Source organism: Rutilus rutilus (assembly GCF_951802725.1).
Source record: "Rutilus rutilus genome assembly, chromosome: 21".
Lineage (NCBI taxonomy): Eukaryota > Metazoa > Chordata > Actinopteri > Cypriniformes > Leuciscidae > Rutilus > Rutilus rutilus.
Window position 1 is genome coordinate 29,142,756 of NC_140226.1, and position 14,366 is coordinate 29,157,121.

Genomic DNA, 14,366 nt, shown 5'->3' on the forward strand with positions numbered 1-14,366 from the left:
TTTTCTCATATGGGGGCTTCCAACTGTTTCTTTGAAACGGGCCTCTGAAATTGCAAACTGAAATTGTGCGTGTCACATTACAAATAGGTTGCTGAACCACTGTTGCATGTATCCTACCCGTTTTTACATGAAGTTGGTCTGGAAGTCCTCTATCAGATTCTGTTTCCTGTGCCTGTGTTGGCTGAGGAGGTCAGAGGTCATCGGAGGGTCAGACTTTCTAAAGTGACATCAAGCAAAAGGCTTATCAAAACAAATTCAGTTTTCTGGAAAAAATGTCAACGATTGTGAAACAAATAAAGTTAGAAGAAACACAAACATTAATTAAATTAAATGTGACAAAATTAGCTCAGAATGTCCAAAGGAGAAACATTAAAACAAAGAAAACAAGTAAATGCTGTACACGTGCAGGGGCTCAGTGTGCTTTGTGTGTTGTGTCAACATACACACATTGTGATTGTTGTAAGAGGCCCATGCATGCAAACGGGAGGCTTTGGGTCTGTACAATATTATCCCAGTGTTTATATATCCTCCATATGGCCTCCTGTCCACCACTGAACATGGGTTTACACCATCTTTTTGACAAAAAAAAATATAACTCCATATTATACCATTTAATTTTAATAGAATCTTAAAGGATGTAACTTATATACACAAACACACACATATATATATATATATATATATATATATATATGCCTACATTATACTTAGCGAGAAGGTTCACAGGGAATTTCGTACATACGTCACTCGCCCGTGCGTGTCTCGTCATATCTGTAAATAGAGAAAGGTTGCTCCAGCTACTTTGACGTATGTATCATGAAATAGGTTAGTTGTCACAACGAGTGAGAAATGTTGACATGGAGCAGCTAAATCTCCAATCTCCGGGAAAAAACTGCTGGCACAAAGAGAACGTGACAGAGCTTGTAATAAAACAAGAATCAACTTTGTTTTTGGCTTTTCAGAGATGGCGAGAAATAGCGATTTGAAATGTTGTAAAAGTGATGTAGAGATGCCATTTTTTATTGCTCAACAGGTGAGTGAGGTATTTTATTGAACAGATAAATTGTCATATATACAGTGAGGAAAATAAGTATTTGAACACCCTGCTATTTTGCAAGTTCTCCCACTTGGAAATCATGGAGGGGTCTGAAATTGTCATCGTAGGTACATGTCCACTGTGAGAGACATAATCTAAAAAAAAAATCCAGAAATCACAATATATGATTTTTTAACTATTTATTTGTATGATACAGCTGCAAATAAGTATTTGAACACCTGTCTATCAGCTAGAATTCTGACCCTCAAAGACCTGTTAGTCTGCCTTTAAAATGTCCACCTCCACTCCATTTATTATCCTAAATTAGATGCACCTGTTTGAGGTCGTTAGCTGCATAAAGACACCTGTCCACCCCATACAATCAGTAAGAATCCAACTACTAACATGGCCAAGACCAAAGAGCTGTCCAAAGACACTAGAGACAAAATTGTACACCTCCACAAGGCTGGAAAGGGCTACGGGGAAATTGCCAAGCAGCTTGGTGAAAAAAGGTCCACTGTTGGAGCAATCATTAGAAAATGGAAGAAGCTAAACATGACTGTCAATCTCCCTCGGACTGGGGCTCCATGCAAGATCTCACCTCGTGGGGTCTCAATGATCCTAAGAAAGGTGAGAAATCAGCCCAGAACTACACGGGAGGAGCTGGTCAATGACCTGAAAAGAGCTGGGACCACCGTTTCCAAGGTTACTGTTGATAATACACTAAGACGTCATGGTTTGAAATCATGCATGGCACGGAAGGTTCCCCTGCTTAAACCAGCACATGTCAAGGCCCGTCTTAAGTTTGCCAATGACCATTTGGATGATCCAGAGGAGTCATGGGAGAAAGTCATGTGGTCAGATGAGACCAAAATATAACTTTTTGGTCATAATTCCACTAAACATGTTTGGAGGAAGAAGAATGATGAGTACCATCCCAAGAACACCATCCCTACTGTGAAGCATGGGGGTGGTAGCATCATGCTTTGGGGGTGTTTTTCTGCACATGGGACAGGGCGACTGCACTGTATTAAGGAGAGGATGACCGGGGCCATGTATTGCGAGATTTTGGGGAACAACCTCCTTCCCTCAGTTAGAGCATTGAAGATGGGTCGAGGCTGGGTCTTCCAACATGACAATGACCCGAAGCACACAGCCAGGATAACCAAGGAGTGGCTCTGTAAGAAGCATATCAAGGTTCTGGCGTGGCCTAGCCAGTCTCCAGACCTAAACCCAATAGAGAATCTTTGGAGGGAGCTCAAACTCCGTGTTTCTCAGCGACAGCCCAGAAACCTGACTGATCTAGAGAAGATCTGTGTGGAGGAGTGGGCCAAAATCCCTCCTGCAGTGTGTGCAAACCTGGTGAAAAACTACAGGAAATGTTTGACCTCTGTAATTGCAAACAAAGGCTACTGTACCAAATATTAACAATGATTTTCTCAGGTGTTCAAATACTTATTTGCAGCTGTATCATACAAATAAATAGTTACAAAATCATACATTGAGATTTCTGGATTTTTTTTTTCTTTTTCTCTCACAGTGGACATGCACCTACGAATACGATTTCAGACCCCTCCATGATTTCTAAGTGGGAGAACTTGGAAAATAGCAGGGTGTTCAAATACTTATTTTCCTCACTGTAGCTCTCTAACAGAGTTCATAGTAAAGCATTATCTATTGTGAAGGGTCATTTCATTATAGTTGTTGTAGTGCTGTGCTGGAATTTATTTTCAAGGAAATATTGTGTCTATTCATGGATATAGTACTATCTAGATATTTAATATCTATCTCTTTTCTCCAAGTGTGAATATCTGCAGGTTGGAGGACATGCCAAAAGGTAGAGGTGTAGAGAAATCTCTGTATCTTTATTGGTCACGGAAGCTGTCTGTCTGTGTTTGGGGTAGGGTTTAGGGTTAGTTTCTGTTGTAGCAATTCACTCATTACTCCGACATGCAGCTATCCCTGTCTCCTATTAGTTATAAGAAAGAAGCATAGTCATCTGCACAGAGCTGAAAACAATGTTCTTACGCAAAATGCATGCAATTCAGTTTTTTAAACGCTAGAGGGCCAATAGTGTAATATTAATAATTTAATCATAGTTTTTTTTATAAATAGTTACTTAAAGTTCATTTTGTCTCTCTTAAAACCTCATTTACACCTATTATAAAGATATGAGGTGATAAAAAGTGGAGGGCTAAATACAATAAACCCCAAGACGTTTTCGAATGTCAATTTCACGCTCTCCAAACATAATTATATTATTAGTGTCTGTTCACATATCTGCTATAATATAATGAAATACTTGAAGTGAATATATAGCGTGAAAAGCTTTCTGCCATTATAATTATGTCTTAGTTATGGCATCAACAGGGGCTACGGAGAAGACGATAACCTGTCAATCTCTGACAACACCGGCAACACTTTGATTTAGCGGTGATTTAGTTACAAAACCAGAGACGCTCACCCGAATCCGACTCATACCAGGTCAACCGTCAAAGGAGACGCATTTGAGACTCATGTTACAGGTGTACACAGCGATACTTCTCGGCTGACCGAGGCGGATCTCAGTAAATGCTCTCACTTCTACCTGTGTTTGTTGTGAATGTGATGTCCATTGTTTTAGTGAAATGCTGCCCTCTACTGTAAGAAACCCGTAACTGCAGTGTTAGTTCAATACTTACAGGGGCACTTCACTTATTCCTCCAGAAACTAAATGGAGCAAAACACTGTCCAATAAATAATAGTTTTATGGATTTGGAGCAGTTTAGCTGGAAAAACTCGACGCAGCCGTACTAGCGGTCAATCAGTCTTGTTGCATAGCAAATATAAAAATTGTAATCAGACATTTGAAATAACATATGGGAAAATAATTATTTGAAAAACATTATTTATTTTTTTAGTATTGGATCTTTTGTGACACTTCAGTCTATACGATTCTGAAGACCTGATGGGCACTCAGTCACTGAAATGGCATTAACAAGGTGTCTTTATGTTACTGAATGACCTGACCCAAACACAACGTTACAACATGACAGAAAATCAAAAACCTTACACATAAACAATAAATGTGACTAATAACATTAATCACAGTTCACCAATTCAGATATTACATTAAATAACAATAGTTTAAGAGAAACATTAATGCTTGTAAACAACAAAAATCCCCGGGGAATGTAGCACTGATGTACGAAACTGTCAGTACTGCAGTCGTGTCTTTTCATTTATCTGGAGTCACTGATAGGTCATTTCATACATATGTCATCTCAGGTTTCATATTTCTCTTATGGGATTCACTCTTTGATAAGATGGACAATATGAATTTTGCAGACTCTTTAGGATTGAAAGTGGCCGGTACAATGAGATACTCTCCTGGTTCAAGCTTGAAGAATCTCATCACATCTCTTGCACTGATGAAGTTCCCACTACCTTCAATGGGGCGTTTACGGTATAAGAACTTGTCCGGGAGCTTCACATCTTTCATCTAAAGGAGAATTAAATATAAACTTGTAATCAAGCAACCAGTTTATTTAGTCAATACCATGTAATTTATGCATTTTCAAAGCAAAGTTGTACACTTTTGAGCTTGAATTATATTCTTTACTTGCCTCTGGTGGAATCTGTTGAAGTAGAAAATAGAATAGCACACCATTAATAAGTGGAAACCAAAATTACTGTATTTTCTGTGACTCCAATAGAGTTATTTGTTAATACTGACCGCAAAAACATTGAAGCCGATGGCAAAGTTAGAAACTTCACTTCTGTTTCTCTTCTCATGGTTCTGCATGAGGGACACCAGTATGTTTTCAGGGCACTGACCCCTACATTCCTTATCAAGCTCCTCAATCCTCACCCGAAACTGAGGGTTCGTCCAGAAAGAGTCTACAAGACATCCATTGAATTAAACCTTTGAGTTACATGCAGTAGGTACACATAAACACACACACACACACACACACACACACACACACACACACACACACGCACACACACACACACCATATGGCCAATATTATGCATAGACACCCCAAAAGCATGTTGCATGCTGTATCTAATATATGTATTCATGCATGCTAGTATGTAATTGTATGAAATGCTCACATGCCACTCTCTCTCATTATATGTATGAGCTACCTTTATTATTGAGACAGCCACCAGCTGTAGTCCCATCAACCCAGCTGCCTTTGTAACATGTGGAAGTCCATTTGCATTCAGAGGAACTGTCCAGAAAATCAGGACTGAGGCAGCAAATATCAAGGTCTTCGAAGTTTTTGGTGAAGTCCTCCATTGACATCCTGCAGTAAAATATGAGTTACTGAAAACATTTGATTCAATAATGCTAGAGATCTTATCTGAAACTACAGTTAATGCTCACCAGAACTCCCCGTCATTGGCCAAAGAACGACACCTGGATTGCTCCTTCTCACTCACTTTGTCCCACAAAGATGACCTAAAGTTATGCAAAAGCATATATTAAAATATTACATGGGGTTATGCTAACTGAGAAACTAACAGCAGCAAATAAAGAGGAAAAAAACAGATATACTTTTGAACTGAAAGTACAAGTTCTGTTGTAATTAGTATTTCTCTAAAAAGTATAGTTGAATTTCCAATGGCACAGAATTAAATAAGATAACACAAATGATGGAAATAAAGTTAGCAATTGTACCTCAGAGTCAATTTAAAGTCCATTTTAATATTGTTTAACCATCTTTTTATATATTATCATACAGATTTCTCTCATTTTAACAGGCTGAAATGTTTTAAAGTGACTATCAGAATTCATTAACTCTTTTTAAAAGTAATTGATGTTTGTCCTTTGTTCCCCACCCAAATGATGACATTTCCCAGAAAGTGAAGTCACTAAAGAACTGGCTTTTGTTTTAAAGGTATATTCTATAACAAAAGACAAAAGCTCATTCGTTCAAAATATCCTTCAGTGAATAGGAGTTAGCAGTGACCGTTGAAGTAACTCATGCAAATTAAAAATCAACGGCACTTGACAACCTCCAGCGATTTAATCTATGTTAGTGTGAACATTCCTTAACAAGACTAGACAAGATTTTAAACTAAAAACAGAAAACGTTTTGGCCGTTTATTTACACGACTACAGCGTTTTGGGGGCCTGTGCAAGTTTTTGAAAACGATAATGTTATAATTTCTGTGCAAAGTACAAAAACGCAAATTTGTGAAAACGGTGACATCATGCGCATGTCGTATTATGTTCAGTCTATAGGTGTGTAGTGTTTCTTTACAAAGTGACAGCGCCAATGCACTGGCCTGGCATGAATAATACAGCGCTTTTAATCGTTTTTGCGGATCCATGTGAATGGTAATACTTTTGACAACATTGTCGTCTGTACACAAAGTAAAAACGTTTACATTTTTAAGAAATTGTCGTCGTTTAAACGTACCCTAAGATTCAAAAAGGCCTGCACACTCTAACAATGAAGGAAAACTGACAATTGTGAGATAAAACCACTACTTCAATGAAAAAACGGCAAACGGTTTGGTCACATGCAACGTTTCTCAATGCCATTGCCTAATAAACAATACTCAGTGCAGGAGCCATCTTAACATAAGGTTTTGGTTATTCTTCAGATATTCAAGGAATTACCCCTAATATATATATACAGTGGGTACGGAAAGTATTCAGACCCCCTTAAATTTTTCACTCTTTGTTATATTGCCATTTGCTAAAATCATTTGAAAAAAGAAAAACTGAAATATCACATGGTCCTAAGTATTCAGACCCTTTGCTGTGACACTCATATATTTAACTCAGGTGCTGTCCATTTCTTCTGATCATCCTTGAGATGGTTCTACACCTTCATTTGAGTCCAGCTGTGTTTGATTATACTCATTGGACTTGATTAGGAAAGCCACACACCTGTCTATATAAGACCTTACAGCTCACAGTGCATGTCAGAGCAAATGAGAATCATGAGGCCAAAGGAACTGCCTGAAGAGCTCAGAGACAGAATTGTGGCAAGGCACAGATCTGGCCAAGGTTACAAAAAAATGTCTGCTGCACTTAAAGGGATACTTCACCTCTGGGAAGATGAATGTGTATTTAAAATAGGTCATTTAAGTAGAAGAAATGTGAAGAAATTTTTGAATTTGGAGCTTTCTAGACTGAGAAAAGCCAGAAAATTTATTTTTAGCTTATGTGGATGAAAGACAACAACTCCCAGAATGCACTTGCTTCGCTGTCTTAGGAGGCCACGCCTACCGGTAAGAGTGCGCAGTTTAAAACAACAAAGCTAGCCTACGTGATGAGTTTGCGAGGGATTTAGAGATAGCCCAAAATGTCCGGGATTCGGCTTTTGCGTTCTACAGTCGCCATTCATCATGTTTACTGTGGCGAGCAGGACGAGGCTGACGGCCGCGGGAGAACAGCGCGAGGCCGGTGGCATGATTACTGAGACGCGCCGGGTCTCCCATCTCTCACGGAGGAGCGGGAATTTTTCTTAGCAATGGTAAAACGCACATCAACCGATCACTTGTTTAGCGTTCATGTAAACACTACATTCAAATTCACCAATCAGAATGAATTCAGTTAACGTTAGATTGAAACAAAAGGTGTGCATGTAAACAAGGAATAGCGACCGCAGAAAGCAAAAGCTGAATCCCGTACATTTTGAACGATCTCGCCCGCCGGACAAGTCCGGGAAAAGGAGGATGGTTACTTACTCAGCTTTCTCCTACTATTCAGCTTTCTCCACAGAAGAGCCTGCTAGCTTAGCTTCCAAAGAAAGACGGCTGACACTGTGTACATTCTGTGAGTGAGATCCCACCCTCTATGGGCGGGCTGAAAACATGCGGAACAACGCCATCTACTGGCTGTAGTCTTTAGCCTCTGGCCAGAAAATCCTCCGATGACGCAAAATGACGATTTTTGCGTCATCGGAGGATTTTTTCCAGACAAAAAATACATAAATCTCTTGTCTCAGGGGGATATGAGGGTGGAAAGCATGGTAATTCTAAAATACTACAGGTTTTCTACTAATACAAAGCTTAATGCTAAATCCTGAAGTAACCCTTTAAGATTCCTAAGAGCACAGTGGCCTCCATAATCCTTAAATGGAAGACGTTTGGGACGACCAGAACCCTTCCTAGAGCTGGCCATCCGGCCAAACTGAGCTATCGGGGGAGAAGAGCCTTGGTTAGAGAGGTAAAGAAGAACCCAAAGATCACTGTGGCTGAGCTCCAGAGATGCAGTCGGGAGATGGGAGAAAGTTGTAGTAAGTCAACCATCACTGCAGCCATCCACCAGTCGGGGCTTTATGGCAGAGTGGCCCGACGGAAGCCTCTCCTCAGTGCAAGACACATGAAAGCACACCTGAAGGACTCCAAGATGGTGATAAATAAGATTCTCTGGTCTGATGAGACCAAGATAGAACTTTTTGGCCTTAATTCTAAGCGGTATGTGTGGAGAAAACCAGGCACTGCTCAATCACCTGTCCAATACAGTCTCAACAGTGAAGCATGGTGGTGGCAGCATCATGCTGTGGGGGTGTTTTTCAGCTGCAGGGACAGGACGACTGGTTGCAATCGAGGGAAAGATGAATGCGGCCAAGTACAGGGATATCCTGGACGAAAACCTTCTCCAGAGTGCTCTGGACCTCAGACTGGGCCGAAGGTTCACCTTCCAACAAGACAATGACCCTAAGCACACAGCTAAAATAATGAAGGAGTGGCTTCACAACAACTCCGTGACTGTTCTTGAATGGCCCAGCCAGAGCCCTGACTTAAACCCCATTTGAGCATCTCTGGAGAGACCTGAAAATGGCTGTCCACCAACGTTTACCATCCAACCTGACAGAACTGGAGAGGATCTGCAAGGAGGAATGGCAGAGGATACCCAAATCCAGGTGTGAAAAACTTGTTGCATCTTTCCCAAAAAGACTCATGGCTGTATTAGATCAAAAGGGTGCTTCTACTAAATACTGAGCAAAGGGTCTGAATACTTAGGACCATGTGATATTTCAGTTTTTCTTTTTTAATAAATGTGCAAAAATGTCAACAATTCTGTGTTTTTCTGTCAATGTGGGGTGCTGTGTGTACAATAATGAGGAAAAAAAAATTTAACTTAAATGATTTTAGCAAATGGCTGCAATATAACAAGAGTGAAAAAATTTAAGGAGGTCTGAATACTTTCCGTACCCACTGTATGTATGTATGTATGTATGTATGTATGTGTATATATATATATATATATATGTATATGTATGTATATATATATATATATGTATATGTATGTATATATATATATATATATATATATATATATATATATATATATATATATATATATATATATATATATATATATATATATATATATATATATATATGAAAAAAAAAAAATAGCAGCTTTCAAAAATGTCAGCATACATGCAAACCAAAGTGGTGGTATAATTTAAAATCAATTATTAAAATGTTGATGTTTTGATCAAAGAAACCTAGAAAAAATAATAATATATATGATGGGGACAAATTACCTTAAAAGATTTACAGTTTGAAGGCTAACAAGCTAACCGAAAAAAGTTATTTAGCAAACTAATAACTTAATACAACACTCAAACCTCATTAAGACTTTTTATTTATTTATTTATTTATTTATTTAAACTTAATATAATAGTCATGAATCATTTAGTGGTACAAACAAAGAATGACGCTTGATCAGTGTTGTGATTAGTGAACCTATAATTTCATTTGACTCTTACTTGTCATTCCAGTCACCGGTCCACTCGCCTTTTCCCCAAGGGTTCAACACTCTCACCAGCTGAACTGGTTTTTCTCGGCATGTTACCTGTAGAATAAAACATGACATGACACTTTTAATGCATGAATACAGAATATGCCATTTGCCATTTCACCAGGGATATTGTGAAATAACCTGTTTACCTCAGGACTAAGGTGACTAAACACAATGCTTTGAGTTACATAAAGTACAAAACATTATTTCAAGAAACTTCTCTTGCAAAATCACAGGCTTGACGTAAGAGATACACAGGAATAAATGCAAACTGAACAAAGGACATACCAAAGTGTGGAGCTCATGCTGAATACATCTGAATGCAATTAGTAAATAAATACTGGTGTACACAATAACAAAAATGGTTAATATGAGAACTAAGCAAGTATTGTTGTAGTTCAGGGGTGCCCGTCCTGTTCCTATAGTATAGATCAAACCTGCAGAGTTCAGATCTAACCCTGATCTAACACACCCGTCAATTACCAAGCGCTCCTGAAGATCTACAATAGCTGGTTCTGTTGTGTTTGAAGCTGAACTTTGCAGGAAGATAGATCTCCAGGAACAGGATTTGGCACCCCTGTTGTAGTTAAACACTTGTCTTTCTATAAAAATATTCTTGCTTTCCAATCAGAAATAGGACAGACTGTCTATCTATCTATCCATCCATCCATCCATCCATCCATCCATCCATCCATCCATCCATCCATCCATCCATCCATCCATCCATCCATCCATCCATCCATCCATCCATCCATCCATCTATCTATCTATCTATCTATCTATCTATCTATCTATCTATCTATCTATCTATCTATCTATCTAATCTGATGGAAATGTGATCTGACATTTGATTCTGTGCAGACTTACCTTGTAAACCCCCGTCACTGTATATGCATGGCCTTGAACAATGCCATTGGGTAATACTGTGTTTGCAGATGTTTTCTGATATGAAAAAAAAAAAAAAAAAAGACATATTGAATCAATAATGCTGCTTGGTGAAATAAGTATCGGGAAATAGGAAAATATTGTTTTTTGTACAGCTAATGCTCTACATTGTTCCCTACATCTTACATTTTAGAAATGTTCACTGTAATAATTTGTATTTAATTGAACATTGAAATCTTTAATGCAAAATACTTGCATTATATGTTATATGGTGATAACATATGTCACGGTAATGAAAGGACAAGCCTTAGGTCACCGCTTACCCCCAGAAAGGTGCCGCAGGCCATCAGAGCCTTTGCTTTTGCTGCACGGTTCATCAGGCTCCACAAATCAATAGAAGTTTTTGCTGTTTCAAAGTGCACGTGGATGCCACCAGTGAAGTCCAACAGAGCTTCAGATACAAGACCAGCGTGCATGTCAGCATAGGAGCCGCACACCCTGTAAAAGTAATTCTACATTTCAATACAGTGGACCACCAAGCCTTTAATGATTGATTCTGTGGGATTACTCAAATTGTTGATGATTAAAATAGACCAGGGGTGTCCAATCCTGCTCCTGGAGGGCCACTGTCCTGCAGAGTTCAGCTCCAACCCCAATTAAACACACCAACTAATCAAGGTCTTACTAGGCTTACTAGAAACTTCCAGGCAGGGGTGTTGAGGCAAGCTGGAGCTAAACTCTGCAGGACAGCGGCCCTCCAGGACCAGGTTTGGACTGTTATCATTGTGACAATGTCCATTACTTCTATCTGTAAGGCAACTTCAGAACCAGGGTACATACACAACATAAAAAGGGCCAAAATCTCTTGTAATTATGGTTAAATAATATTTGGTAGCACTTTATTTACAGTCTTGTTTCCCATGTACATACGTACTTATTATAGCAATTACAATAACAGGGTAATAACTAGGTACTACCCTGAACCTGCCCCTAAACTTAACCTTTACCCATGTAGTTACCTTATATTACCAGTGATGTCTTGGGTAAGTACACTGTAAGTGCACATACTGTAAAATCAAGTGTAACCTAATATTTTTATGTTCAATAAACAAACATGCTTTTATACTATGAAAGAAGAATCATTTTAAGAATAAACCTACTTGGCATAAGCTTTCTCCAGCAAGGCAGGCCAAAACTCATTAGATGTTTTTGAATGAACAAAAATGAGCTTGCCATCGATTGTTGGAAGTTTGTCATCAATGACAACGTCAATCCATTTCCCAAACCTCCAGAACTATATGAATAAAGCAGAAGGGTTAAGGACTGATCATTTGATTTCATAAAATGTATTTAAGTTATTTTGAAAAAGACCAAAGAACTCACTCTAAAGTGAAATATCCCTGCATAATCTTCACCAAATGACTGGCCAACTGGCATGACCTGGTCCATGACATCCTCCTGAAAGGTTAAAGCTCCAACTGAAGCAAGAAACCAGCAGTTTCCTAAGGTAAAAGCAAAAACATTAGCAAAAATTGATCTTTCATTGAGTTAAAAAAAGGCATTCTGGTCTATAAAGAGTGATGCGATTTACTGCATAGATACAGTATCATTCAAAACCAACACCTACTGGAGTATGTAATAAACACAGATATAAACATACCTAAATAAGATCCTTGGGAATAGTCAAACCTGGAAACCCCCTTAACAATGAGTTGAGGGTCTGCCACTATTTTCTAAAGGGAGAGAATAATTAAATTAATACATTATACAATGAAATATTGGGCATTTGTATTTTGAATCTGCTTTCAAGACACTTAAAGGCACAGTGCTGTTTTTATTAAAGTTAAATTCAAAGTTCACCTCCTTTCCTGAACTTAAACTTTGTTACAGTTATGTCTGATCACTTAAATTCCCCTCATTTTATTTCATTCTAATAAAACAGCCACAAGTGCTGATTTGCTTCTCATACAGGTCACTTTATCTGATAAATTACAATTGTGGGGTAACAGCGCTGTATTACAATCTTACTAAAATACATTTGAGTGTGTTGAAAGTTATTTTAACGTTACTCTGTGCGTTCGCTCGGTGGCTGGTATGAGACACTTGTTGCACATTGCAGTAACTTAGATCGATATTAGAATATCATATTATTAAAAGCTGGGTGACCTGTGTTGCTAAATGGCATGCACTTAATTTTAAAATATTTTGTATGGTGAAGAAAATGCTGTACTTTTACTACAAACTCTTTCTGATTATGCCATAAATAAAACACATAATATATTAAAGCATAATAATTAAACACATAACATAATATACATATTATAAACAATATATTAAAGCGTCTTCTACCGGTAACATGGATATGTCATTGACAGACGATATAATGACACGGGGCGTTACACTGGTTAAAATACCTGATTTCTCTGGATTTAAACTTTGGGAAATATTTGGGATCTTGCAAGTTTACGTCAACAAAATATATAACATTGTTTGAGTGGTTTTTGGGCATTTTAATCCAAAAATAGTACATATTGTGCCTTTAAGATGCCTTGCCACAATTATAAATAAAAATATGTTGGGAAATGTTACAGATTGACCTGTTCTTACAAGCCCTAAGAGACATTTAGCAAAAATTGATGATGTTAATATTCAACAAGTTATTTTAGATCCGTTCAAACAATAATGTCTATAAACTCTTCTTGAAAGTTTCTGAAGGTCTGGAGATGGAAAGTCAATACAGGTAACTTACGGATGGCCTCAACCATTTGATTTGTTTCATATCCAATCCAAGTTTCTTCTTTGGGTCAATGGAGCTGCTGTCTGAAGGGAACTTCTCATCAACATATCTCCTTTTACTGGTGAAGCAGCTCTTCTTCAACTCCTGGTAGTCCTGATCCAAGAATTTCAAAGGGATGTCAAGAGTGCCCATTTTGTCTCTTGTGGGCTGTTTATCCCCGGGTATTCTGTTCACACGAGGTGGTGGCATTTTTACAGCTGTAAAAGTCAGATTTTTAGGATAAAATATAAAGAAAAACAGATAAAAGTGTCACATCTGGCATTGTTTACTGGTGAGATGACACAAGACTATGCTATAATATGTTTTGTTTCCAAAGACCTATAAGAGATAAGATACTCTAGGCTTGTTAGACCTGTTTGGGAGAGAAATCTTGTCCCTTTGAAAGACACATCTTGATAGCTTTTAAGAGACTTACAATATAATTAGATATTAAACTCAGTTTTTAAGATATAAATGATATACTTCACCTTCAAGGATAACAACTCACCTAATTGAGCAGTTTTCTCTTACTAGGTTTGACCGATTCTCTTTGTTCTGCCCTAGGCTCAGGAATCCCGCGCTCAGACCGAATGATGTTTTCAGGAAGGGTGTAGAGCAGTGTGTAGGCTTTGTTTTGCTCAGTGACACTATTGCATAAGGTCCTCCCACCTGTGCAGTTGCGTAACAGTTTCACCATATATAGCCTTAAAAAAAAAAAATATGTATATGCAAATGAGCGCGGAAAGCGCTCAAGAACTTCAAATGTCTTTTTAAGATTGTTGCTAAGCCAATTAATGTTTTGACGGAAAGGTTAGTGTGTTAGATCGGTTGACAAGACCACAAAGGGACACACAATAATGCCCATAATTATGAACAGTAACAAAGAACATTGTGGCATCGGTCTAACAACA

General features: G+C 38.2%; 1 protein-coding gene across 2 annotated transcripts; it reads right to left on the bottom strand.

Moving 5' to 3' along the window:
- Window positions 1-3,912: 3,912 nt before the first annotated feature.
- LOC311280900 (calpain-1 catalytic subunit-like) lies at window positions 3,913-14,072 on the bottom strand. 2 transcript variants are annotated; one of them, XM_084393424.1, is made up of 12 exons: window positions 13,964-14,065; window positions 13,429-13,673; window positions 12,340-12,412; window positions 12,063-12,181; window positions 11,840-11,973; window positions 11,003-11,177; window positions 10,662-10,736; window positions 9,763-9,848; window positions 5,409-5,483; window positions 5,168-5,328; window positions 4,748-4,915; window positions 3,913-4,517 (listed from the first exon to the last, which is right to left on the bottom strand). In XM_084393424.1, exons 2-12 carry the CDS (start codon window positions 13,663-13,665, stop codon window positions 4,477-4,479), a joined length of 1,344 nt encoding a protein of 447 aa, XP_084249550.1. In that variant the 5' UTR covers window positions 13,666-13,673; window positions 13,964-14,065; the 3' UTR covers window positions 3,913-4,476. The 2 variants fall into 2 exon arrangements, with proteins under 2 accessions (XP_084249550.1, XP_084249549.1); XM_084393423.1 differs by lacking the exon at window positions 3,913-4,517 and adding an exon at window positions 4,543-4,653 and having other exon boundaries at window positions 4,752-4,915; window positions 13,964-14,072.
- Between the last annotated feature and the right edge of the window lie 294 nt (window positions 14,073-14,366).

Excerpts from the sequence above, each read along its gene's own strand:
- LOC311280900 (XM_084393423.1), bottom strand. The coding sequence starts at position 13,665 with ATGCCACCACCTCGTGTGAACAGAATACCCGGGGATAAACAGCCCACA. Across the intron at positions 12,182-12,339 it reads TTCCCAAGGATCTTATTTAG|GAAACTGCTGGTTTCTTGCT; the intron begins GTATGTTTATAT and ends CTTTTACCTTAG. Across the intron at positions 4,916-5,167 it reads TGGCTGTCTCAATAATAAAG|ACTCTTTCTGGACGAACCCT; the intron begins GTAGCTCATACA and ends GATGTCTTGTAG.